At 37.8% G+C, this 12514-nt stretch overlaps 1 protein-coding gene across 3 annotated transcripts in view; it reads right to left on the bottom strand.

Moving 5' to 3' along the window:
- The window catches only part of SGCD (sarcoglycan delta), a 438666-nt gene that overhangs the window by 108975 nt on the left and 317177 nt on the right, over window positions 1-12514 (bottom strand). For all 3 annotated transcript variants that reach the window (XM_009209470.4, XM_017960078.3, XM_021940234.2), the window contains one exon: window positions 1601-1673. In XM_009209470.4, coding sequence (XP_009207734.2) covers window positions 1601-1673 — 73 coding nt within the window. The remainder of the gene's footprint in view (window positions 1-1600; window positions 1674-12514) is intronic.

The following is a 12514-nucleotide window of genomic DNA, read 5'->3' as shown; positions in this document are numbered from 1 at the left end:
CTTTCCTCTTATATTTCCCAAATCTTCTAGGTAATGAAAAGCTTTGTTCCATAGAAAATTATCTGTATTGTATTTAGAGTCCTGCTTCTTTTAGACAGCACTTTTTCTTGGGGCTAATCATCACTAATTACTGACTAGTTCTGTAAGAAACCTGCTTCTACAGAGGACTGTGAAAAGAAAGGGAACAAGGCCACTCATTAGCTTGTCTCAAAAGACCTCTTCCGTCACAGACACGAGGGTTCGTTGCACTCTCAGGCAATAACTCTTTCTCATAGAGTCCTAAAATGCAAGTTTTCTCAGATACATTTGCTTAAAAGATTCTAGCTTCAGTACCTTATATGAAACATAGGAACTAGCTGACAGAGACTCAGGTAAGTTCATGTGGAAGCTCTGCTGAAGATGGTTATGCTAGTAAAAAGTAGAACCTTGTGGTGTGATGTGTAATCTTAAAAATACAGCCCGCTCTATGTGGGATTTTGTTATGAAAAGATACTCATTCTCCACCAACTGTCCTCTGCCTTTGGCCCAATTTATTCCTTACAGCCACCCAGACTTACAGACTTTGCAAAAAATGCTATGGGTTTTATAATGAGGTGATACATTTTCCACTTACCGAGCATGTGCTTCTGTTAAGAGAAACACAAGCTCGAACATGGCTCTTGCTTTTTTAGCAAAGCATAGATCTTCAGACTGCATCATGAAAGAGTAGATATGATTTGTGCAATGCAAGTACATGTGCCTATGGTTGATGTCTATTATGAAATAGTTATTCAGTGCCATATATGGTCATTTGGTGATTTATGATTGCTTTTAGGTAAAAGAACTACCAGAAATGGAAAAAAAAAAAAAAAAAAAAAAAGCCAGTGTTCACTGAATTCATCACAATTATGAATAACTGAAGCAATAGAAAGAATAGTTCTATTTGTTTCAACATACCGTTTTAAATACCTTTTGTGGGGAGGGACAATCAGATGGTTGTTTGGTGGCTGGAATGGTTTCCAGGCCCTCTGTCTGTCTGTCTGTCTGTCTGTTTATCCATCTATCTGTTCTTTTGTGTTTTCCTTAGTTGCTAGTGCTGAGTACACAGCATCTCAGAGTCATTCTCTGCTAAGGCAGCACATTTATAAATATTTGAAGATTAACATCAGCACCTGGAACATCTGCAGAAGGGGGTTCTGTCTAGTACCATACCACCCCAAGTAGTGGAGAGTTTGTTACACAGTAAGACATCTGTATTATATTTAGACTTCAGCTTCTTTTAGATATCATTTTTCTTTGGGCTGATCAGAACCAATTACCAACTAGTTCTCTAACTGGATAGATTTTGGATACCACAAAATACAGCAGATAACAAACATTCCAAATGAATGAATCTAAATTTCACAAAGTGGGCAACCTTTTACCCCACCCAGATCCTCAATTTTAAGTTCTCAAAGAAAATTTTCTTTTGGTTGTAGCTTACCTTCTGGTTCTCTCCAACCTCTTTTAATTTATGTATTCACGTTGTGACACTTATTATTTATTCAGAATGAATCATTGGCCAGTTGCACAGAGCAAGGCGATAGCCATTAATCAATGCAAACCAAAGTCAGAAGTTTACCTTAGTTCCTTGAAGGGCTCTGCCCTGACATTAGGTGTTTCTATAGATTTAGGGAACACTGTGCCCTCCGCTCCTGTAAACAAAAGAGAAAAGCAAACAGAGATTGGAGATACTGGAGTCACAATCAGCACACTGATTGGAGCTAAATGCAGCGAATCCATTATACAACCCAATTCCCACATATTTTTCCAGCAGCTTTAGAGCTCCATGATAGGAAAGCATTGAACCACTCATGCAAACAGCTTTTGAAAAAACAAGGAACGTCTTTCGAAAACATTCTTTCTGAGATCAGAGTGAAGCCATGAGGCAAATTCCATCTCGGCTTCAGAAAGGAAAAGATGCCTAGAAATGGTAAGGTCTGACTCTTGTCTCAGAAACTATTAATAGTCACTCAACTGGAAATGTTTTGAAAAACAGCAACCAAAGCTCTGTTATTGCAATGCATGGCACAAATCACATAACACATATGACATCTACGCAGTGGGTTAGTATTCGCCTAACGACTACCAAAAGTTTTTCAGTAAATAAAGTTCAACATTATCATCTTGAAAAGTTAAGCAAAACAGAACACTATGAGAGATCATTTGAAGTTCAGAGCTTTTACACTTTGAGTATTAACATTGATCCCAAACCCAATCTAGACATTTAGCTCTTGACTGTGCTATAAGCTTTTATCTTTACAACTTGTCAACACCATTCGAACCTTTGCAGCCATAAAGATAGCGATTATCTGATTTGTCTGCTCCCAAAGTGTTTTCAAATCATTTAAACCTCAGTTTATCACAGACAACTGCACTAGATATTAGTTTTTCAATTAAACTTAGCTGAGGCAGTATCCTGTACTTTGAAGTAAAAGTGTTTCTTTTTTATACATTTGGTGTACTTTGATGCTGTAAGGAGGGGAGAATATCTTGCTTCCATGTGTGAATTTTTATAATCCTCTTACATTGTTATCATGTTTATAAATGCTCCATTATAGTCAACAAAGAACATGCTTTAGAATGGTGTGGTGTTCTGTCAACTAGATCTTAAGCTCTGTGTGGGCAGAGACAAGGTCATATATGGGATATAGCCAGGTTGATTTTAGGTTCTGAAGGCTTCTACTGGACTCATTTCCAAATGGTACTGATGCTTCTATGGGAGTATTAAATTATTGCTTTCTCAGTGCCAGGGTAAGCTGGTGCCCACTGAATGGCAAGCCAGCAAAATCTAGAGGGATAGGCTCTGACAGGTAGAGGTGGCAAATGATTGACAGGTTTTGGATGTAGAAAGGAAGTGAAGAACAAGATGCTCATGCTCCCTCAGCTCCCACTCCCTCAGCTCCCACGGTCCAACCAAATACTCTGATTATGTTCTTGCTGGATTTTGGCCAATGGGGGTCCATATGTTCCACATACTGGAGGGCAGACTCATTGATAAGACTTCTTAGGGAAAGATTTCAAAGCCACTCATTAGTGGAGTGACCTTGGGCATGAAGTTCAACCTCCGTGACATTCAGTTTCCCTCTCTCAAAAGAAAGTGTGTTGATGGTACCTTTATCTCCTGGGAATCTTGGAAGGCTGAATGAGATCTCTGTCACAAAGCAATCAGCAGTAATATTATATAATGTTTATGATTCTTATTTGTCCTTCTTCTTATCCAGATCTTCTATGACTCTTTCCAAAAGAACATTTTTAAAGTATTTACTATGAACTAGAAACTGTACTGGATATTCTACTTTCTCATATGATCACCAGAATAACCCTATGAAGTGGAGACTGTTAGTATCTTTGAGGTTCAGGGAAGTCAGGAAATTTGTCCTATGGTCACACAACTAAGTGGAAGTGGGAGGGGTGATTGAGTGAGGAGTGGGATTTAAACTCTAATCTTTCCGTTCTAAAACTGATGCCTTTGATCACTCCTCTAGACTGTCTCCTTCAGCAGATTGTCACTCCTTTACATCTTCATCTTTTTATGAGATATGAGCAAATATCAATGTTTATGCCATCAAGCAATGCAATGCTTGCTAAATCCTCAATCACCTTTCTTCTCAAAACAATTCACATCTATAATGAGATGAGATATTAATACTCCTCAAAAAGACCATTTCTTTCCAAGTGCTATCAGGTTTCTGATTTTCACACCATTTTTCACTTTCACAGAAGCTCCAGAGTAGACAATCATCCTTCAGGATGAATTTCCCCATCCCATCCTCTCTCCGTTTTCTCAGATAATGAATTATTCTCAATTTTATTATTTCAAAAAGGTTTCTATTAAAACCATACCTATTGATTCCCTCTTTTGACACAATATAATTTGATGGCAATAAATGTTCATAAACAGTTTGAGTGAAAAATCCATAAAGTCATTTCAGCTTTATTTTAAGTTCCATTTAATGTCTCTCAAAAATGATTTCATCAATGTGTTTCCATTAGCTGGTTCTCTGCCCAATAACTTAATTCCGTACAATCAATCAGGAACTTATCAAGCATGTGACAGGATCTATCTAAAGTATTCTGAATCACCATAAAGATCAGCTCAATGGCTCTTTTCCCTGCTAGCAGAGGTAGGGGGTAAACTTGTAAAAAAATAAAATAAAATAAAATCTCAAATGCACTCCACTGCCTTAGTAACAAAAAGCCAGCTTCTCCTCTCCAGAAAGGATACTCAAGTACAGATCTCAGTTTTGTCATACTTTTCCCTCAAAGTGTCCTGGATGTCAACAGAACTGAAATCTAGTCCTATCTCTATGATCTTAGGCAAGTCAGATAAAAATCTCTGGTTTTGGATTTCCCCAATTCTTAAATGAGGGATAAGCATCAGAGTTAAACTGTTGCCCCAAATCTAAAATTTTATGAGATTTACAATCTTATCCAAGCAGACAATTGCCTTTAGCAACCTCTTTTTTCTAATGAGAAGAAAAAATAATACTGTAGTATCAAAGGAAATCGCAAAACATTTTCTCAGTGTTTAAGGGAAAAAAACAGATTTTTATCCGATTTAAACTGCATTTAATAGGTAGAAATAATCACCAGAAAATAAACCTCATAATAGATAAAATGGCAGACAGCAAAAATGAAACTTAAAACATCAAAACCCTAAAAAAGCTGTAATTCTTTTTTTTTTTTTTTTTTTTTTTTTGAGACGGAGTCTCGCTCTGTCGCCCAGGCTGGAGTGCAGTGGCCGGATCTCAGCTCACTGCAAGCTCCGCCTCCCGGGTTCACGCCATTCTCCTGCCTCAGCCTCCAGAGTAGCTGGGACTACAGGCGCCCGCCACCTCGCCCGGCTAGTTTTTTGTATTTTTTAGTAGAGACGGGGTTTCACCGGGTTAGCCAGGATGGTCTCGATCTCCTGACCTTGTGATCCGCCCGTCTCGGCCTCCCAAAGTGCTGGGATTACAGGCTTGAGTGTAATTCTTTAAAACTCCAAAGATTGACCGATTGACCTGAGAAAATTAAATTTTATGAAAAATGACAAATTATCTAAAACTATATACATGTAAAAATTGTTGTGGACTAAATACTGAAAGAAAAATTTAGATCTGCAAAATGTCACACAGGAAAATTGGATTTGGGAGAAACACTGGACAGAAAAATTACTAGGACAGCAAATACCATCACTGAAATTTGATACAGAAAATTTATGATGAATCACTTCTTGTACATGAAGAACTGATCTCAAAAGTAAGAATTTCAAGAAATGTTCTTTTAAAAATCAGAAATTACTTAAGTATACTGTTTATAAAATTGATTAAGAATTTAAACTAGCTTAACAGAGTTTGCTTTGATAAACTTTTTCCTGACGAACATGATTAATATTGGTATAATTATGATTAGTGCTTTTGTATTAATGAATATGAGCTAAAAATCATCTTTGTGTTTAAACCTCGGTGCCAAAATGTTCAACAGTTTCAAAAGGCGGAGTTAAAATATCTGATGAATAAGGTTTGAGGTAAAAATGTCAGTTTTCTACTTCACATTGCTTGGGTATATAGAACCTGAATGATAACTTTAATAACAATATTTTACTTGACAAGATAAGGATATAGTTTTATACCCATATTAGATTATAAAATGGAGAAAGGAAGTCAATCTAGAGAATGGTGATAAGAAAATGGAAGAAAAATAATTTTGTTTCTTGAAATATCCAAATACTGAGAAACCAAAAACCTGGTTTTCGGTTCTAATTTTGCATATTCATTGTATGGCCTTTCACAACTTTCCCTTTAGCATTATTTCTCCATTTGGGTGGATTACATAATCTTTAAGGTTCCTTCCACCCCTGTTATTTTATTATTTTCCAGATATAACTGATTGGATAAACTCTATGCACTAGGAGAGGAGCACAGTATGTTGGTGAACTCAAAGTTCAATTAACTTAAATCTATATCAAGCACGAGGCTCTAGTGGAGAAGCAAAGAGGTAAGAAGCTCACAGTATAATATGGTGTCCTTCACTAGTGTACACTAATTGGTTTAAATAACTAGTAATCGGCTGGGCGGGGTAGCTCATACCTGTAATCCCAGCATTTTGGAAGGCTGAGGTGGGCGGGTCACCTGAGGTCAGGAGTTCAAAACCAGCCTGAGCAACATGGAGAAATCCTCTCTATCGAAAATATAAAATTAGCCAGGCATGGTAGTGCATGCCTGTAATCCCAGCTACTTGGGAGGCTGAGGCAGGAGAATCGCTTGAACTCAGGAGGTGGAGGTTGCAGTGAGCCAAGATCGTGCCTTTGCACTTCAGCCTGGGCAACAAGGGTGAAACTCCATTTCAAAAAAAAAAAAACCGAACAAAAAACAAAACAAAAAATGCCAAAAAACCTAGTAATTAATCTCAGAAATGAAAATATATAGTAGTGATAAAGAAATGTGTCTTTGAAAGTATAAAACTTGAAGTCACAACCTGGTTTGGCAGATAAGTTTCCTAAAAGAGTGAAGTTTTGCTGATATTTGAAAAAATATTAGAACTTAACTAGTCAAGAGCTGAATGTAGCAGTAGAAAAGACTATGGAAAGGCTTCACAGTTGGGAAATTCCCACTAATAAAGAAGACTGGGCCAGGCGAAGTGGCTCACGCCTGTAATCCCATTACTTTGGGAGACTGAGGCAGGCAGATCATGAGGTCAGGGGTTTGAGACCACCCTGGCCAACATGGTGAAACCTTGTCGCTACTAAAAATACAAAAATTATCCAGGTGTGGTGGCATTAGCCTGTAATCCCAACTACTTAGGAAGCTAAGGCAGGAGAACTGCTTGAACCTGGGAGTTGGAGGTTGCAGTGAGCTGAAATCCCATCACTGCACTCTAGCCTGGGAGATAGAACAAGACTCCGTCTGGGGAAAAAAAAAAAAAAAAAAAAAAAAAAAGACTGGTGTTGCTAGGCCATTCTTAGCAAGAGATGAACATTATGTGGTGAGACTAGAGAGAAAGTTTGGCCCAGGGAGTGCAGAGCCTCAGAGACCACAGTGAAGGTTTTAAGCAGGGGATCTGACTTGATCCACCTGGCATTTTTCAAAGATCACTGTGGCTGCATGTTATGAATTACTTGTGTCCCCCCAAAATTCAGATGTTGAAACCCTAGCCTTCAATGTGATGGTATTAGGAGGTGGGGCCTTTGGGAAATAATTAGGTTTAGATGAGGTATCAGGGTAGAGTGTCCATGATGGGATTAGTGTCCTCAGAAGAAGAAAAAAAGACTAGTGCTCTTTCTCTGCCACGTGAGGATACAGTAAGATGACGGATGTCCGCAAGCCAACATGAAGGACCCCACCAAACCTGACAATGCTGGCACCCTGATCTCAGACTCCAGAACTGTAAAAAATAAATTTCTGTTTTTTAGGACATCCAGTCTATAGTATCTGTTATAGCAGCCCAGACTGACTGAGACATTATGTCATGGAAAAGACACTTAAGGAAGGCAAGGGTAATAAGGAGAAGCCAGGCGAGAGATGGTGGTAGATGGGATCATGTGATTGGTAGTGAGGACAGAGAAGAGTGGATGGCTGAGGAAATATTTAAGAGGAAAACCAATGGGATCTGGTGATGTGTTGGACAAGAAGAAAACTGAAGGATGATCACAGGGCCCATAGGAGGAGATGAAACAGAGAGTCAAAGCCAAGTAATTAATGCTCAAAGCCAGCCATGCCCATTGAAACTTTATACTCCACAAATAATATTCAGCTATTTTGGTATTTGATATTTAAGTCACAATAGAAATTGCCTTTACTTAATAAAGGAAGCTGCTCTGAATCCAACTATATTTTTCTTATGAAGGAGCAAGAACCATGACAAAGAAAATTTAATCTCCCATGATATTTACCAGGAATATTTTTGAAAAATTATGAATAAACTAATAATTCTTGAGTAATGAACACTGTCTTCTGTGCAAGATAATTTTCTGGTTACTCCAAAGTTTTAGCTAAAGGTATCTTCATGTAGCTCCCATTGTTTAAAGATTTCCAACATATGTGAGATATAGTTTTTGTCTCTATAAGTCCAGGCTAGTAAACATGGTTGCAATCTGATATTTAAATACTCTTTAATATCTGAGACCCATTTTCCTACAAACCAGTCTTCTCTACAGCACATATGTTAGTTGTAGAAGAGTGAGTTATGGGACAACTAACCACAGGAAATGCCTTAGAAACAGAGGTTTTTGTACTTAATTCCTAACATGAATTTTTGGCCTTCTCCTAAAAGTGAAAAATTATTTTTAAGGAAATGAGTTGGGCTATGTTTAACCAAAGATTTAAAATGAACTGAGTGATCAACGAGGATGCAGATTTTCCACAAGTGTTGGGATTAAGCACATGGTAGGTGGCTGTCAGCTTCTGAAAAGCTTCCCAGTCATGAACAATGCACAGATGCTAGAAAGTAACTTTCAGTAGAAATAGTCACTTGAGGTAATTGAATCCCATTGTGTCTCCCCAGGCTGCTGGTAGCATTTAATAAACTTCTAATGCAAAACATCTGCAGTCATTACAAATAGTTTCTAGGATACATACCAAATATTTTCTTTTTAGGAATCAGGACAGATTCTTCTTATCCAAAAAGTACAGATAAAATTAATTCATTCAACAAATATTTATGTAGAGCCTACGTCAGACATGATTTTGTGGGGGGGAAGTAGGCTTGGACTTTCTTATCTAGGAATTGCAAATTAAGAAAAAATTTTTTTAAATGCACATAAAATCTACAGCCATTCAAAGTGTTGTAATATTTGTTGTCTATAAATAGTTAACAAGCACCTATTATGTGAATGGCACAGTGCTGAGGCAATGTTCAGTAAGAAGACAATCTTTGCTCTTAATAAGTTTTATTGTAGCAATCCAGGTGGATATTACAAAAATATTTAAATCTATTTTTAAAAATAACGAATACTGTAAATCACACATTTTCAATGGGGGTGATGTTATCCTCAAGGGGACAAAAATTGGTTCTTGGGGAGCAAAAGAAATCTTACTGTATTTATGTATAAAGCACAGATGTATATCTATATCTACAGATATATAGCAATATATAGATATAAACATCTATATAAATACTTTACATAGTACATAAATGGATATCTAGTATATCTGTGATAGTAAGATTTCATGGGAGGGGTGTGATTAAGAAAAAGAAAAAAGCCTGAAAAAAAATTCCTCAGAAGAGTACTATTGGAAAAAGAACTGAGAAACTGTTGCAAATGCTATGAAATAGGACAAGAAGTTGATGGAACACTGAACAGGGGGCTTAGCCTAGCAGCAGAGGACCTGGGAAGGTTTTGCTGGGGAAGTGCTATTATTGCGAGTCACTGGCATGTAGGTGAGTGTGGACACCAAGAGAAGGGTGTTACGATCCAAGGAATGGTTAGAGTAATGTAAAAGGAGAGCCGTCAGAATTTTAAGGGACTCCAACATTTTAATTTTGGGTATGGAAGGATGAGCCATCAAAGGAAAATGGAAAAAAAATAAATAAATAAAGGCTAGGGAGGTAGAAAGAAGACCAGGAATGGGGTAACACAGAGGCCAAGAGAAAGAAGTGTGTATTTCAAGAAGCAGGGAACAGTTTATCTGTGTTAAACAGTGTTGGAAATTAAGGAAAGGAATAGAAAAGTCCATTGGATTTGGCAACATAGAAGACACTTACATCTCAAGAGACATTCTATCAAAAGTTGAAGGCAAACTGTGTGGGCACAAGAAGAGGTGAAAGATGAAGAAATGAATACAGCAAGAGTTACAACTTTTTGACAAGAGAAGTACCATGAGGTAGCTGGGTACTGGATATTGGCTGCCAGATACTGAAGACCTAGCGGTGGCTAGTAACCACATTTTTATATAGGCACCAGCCTGCTTTGTGGCACAGGCTGGATAGAGGTGCATGTGTTCAGTTGCCTGAACATAGGCATGCATAATGTGAATGTTTGGATTCATTTAGGTTGGGAATTTTTACACATGTGAATGCTGAAAACACAGTGTGAAAGTTCAGGATTCTCCACGAAGACTGAAAAGGAATATGATACTAGGGAAGTTAATTTGCTTCTTCTAGCTTCAGTTTCCTCCTTTGTGAAATGGAAGAGTAATACTTCTCTCATAAAGCTATTGTGAGGATTAGTGACTATATATGTGTGTATATACACACACATACATATACACACATATACACACATGTATATATGAGATATATTACATATCTATAAAAGCGCAATACATCATAAAATGCTATATATGTCTGGCATATCAAAGTATATGGTAGATATATTTTATTATGATAAAAGATAGTGATGAAGACAAGAATAGACAGTAAAGCCGGAAAGATAAAAGAGTATCATTCAATAATTTGAATATTAACAATGGAGAAGGATAAAATAAGATGTTCGCTTTTGAATACTCTAACAATTTAACTGAACTAGCCATACCATCAAAGTACACATTTTAAACATTGTGTAGGATGTGAAACTGCAGGGCAATTTAAGATTCACATATAAAAACATCCTGGCAAGATATGAAGAGACAAGTAGTTTAATTAAGTAAACTCTACTCTGGAAATCAATAGACCGGAACTCATGCTCTGTGTATCATTAAGCCAAAACTTGAAAAAAAATAAAAGGAACCATCCAAGCAGCAAGCAATTTCATTTCAGTTTCTTATGAGTACATCATTTTTGATAGTAAATAAAACTGCACAGTATAACAAACAATTTCAACTCACTGGTTGTGTTTAACACTGATGGAACATTCTGGAACAAGGCAACCTCCAGGTAAGGATAGTATAGGCAAACAAAGCATCAGTGACAAGCTGAGAAGACTGCTTGACATCACCGTCAGAGAGCTGTGCTCAAGGGAGACCTCTTGGTTCTCAAACATGATGCACTGTATGTCCTAAGAATGAGGTAAATGTTGCTCTCCATCCATATCTACCCTCCAGACCTCAGTGGGACAGGTGGCCAGAATCAGGCCAACAGTGTAGAGGGAGAGGAAGAGAATAAATATGAACAATGTGATCAAGTTAAAAAGAACATTGATTCTGCCTGCCCTTCCACCTGGGAGTGAGGGTGAGATGGGAGCCATGATACGCTGTGTCCTCAGTGGAGATTTCAGTTGTCAAGTGTCTCTCACAGTGTGAGAGCAATCAAGACTCACATGGTTTGTGATGTGATGATTGCCAATGGATGCCAGTGAGACCTAAAACACACACACACACACACACACACACACACACACACACACACACACGTGTATGATTTTAAGAATTTGCTGGTCTTTGAAAAAGTAGAACATGCTGTTCCTGTGACCAAGCAAGTGGGTGGTGATGCCTTCCTATGGAGAAGGAAATTGAAACATTAATTGAGGACCACAGAGAAACACTGTCTAAAAAATAATTGGAGAAACTTACAAAATCATTTATGAGAGATAAAGATGATGATGACCTGAAAGGTAAGAACCAGCAAGTTGAAATCTTAACAAAGTATTGAAGGTTTCAAAGCATTAAAACACTTAAATAATTTAATTTCTGAATACAATCCTGTTATGAAAGCTTTAAAATGAGCATGCTTTATAGGTGATTTATAGATAATTTTGATTATGTAATTTTTTACCTTGTCCACTGACTTCATCCCCAGTATGGCCAGCATGTCATTTACTTGTCACCAACCATTTCCCCCTTTCCCCTGGCCAAGAAAATCCCAGTATTATTCACGGGAGCAAAATGCCCAGCTAAATAATTACATTCCCAGGCTCCCATGAAGCTAGGGGTGGACATATGACACAACTTTGTTTAAAGAGATGTAGGTAGCTCTCTACTGGGGAGGAGCACCGAGAAAGTTTTACTGTCCATAGGAGGGTATAGATGTGGCTAGTTTCAGTGTTTTTACCCGAATATCAGCATGATATCTGGAGCTGCGTGAGCCATCTTATCTTCTGACCATGAGAAAAAGACCAAGAGGAGTTCAGATATGTTCACCCAGATACCACTAAGCTGCCAGCAACTGTCTACCACTGGCTTATGTATTAGTCTGTTCTCATGCTGCTAATAAAGACATACCGAAGATTGGGTAAATTCTAAAGGAAAGAGGTTTAATTGACTCATGGTTCAGCATGGCTGGGGGAAGACCTCAGGAAACTTACAATCATGGCGCAGGGGTGAGCAAATACGTCCTTCTTCACATGGTGTCAGGAAAGAGAAGTCTTGAGCAAAATGGGGAATAGCCCCTTAAAAAACCATCAGATGTCATGAGAACCCACTATCACAAGAATAGCAAGGAGTTAAATGCCCTCATGATTCAATTACCTCCCACTGGGTCCCTCCCACAACATGTGGTGATTATGGGAACTACAATTCAAGATGAGATTTGGCTGGGTACACAGCCAAACCATATCACCTTACTTTTATGGCAGAAAAATAAGTCCCTATTTATTATTTGTTTGAGACACCTTAAGAGAATTTTGTTGCTCAACCTG

The sequence above is a fragment of the Papio anubis genome, chromosome 5 (genome assembly GCF_008728515.1).
Source record: "Papio anubis isolate 15944 chromosome 5, Panubis1.0, whole genome shotgun sequence".
Classification (NCBI taxonomy): Eukaryota; Metazoa; Chordata; class Mammalia; order Primates; family Cercopithecidae; genus Papio; species Papio anubis.
The sequence above is the reverse complement of the archived record's forward strand: the minus strand, read 5'-3'. Positions and strand labels throughout refer to the sequence as shown.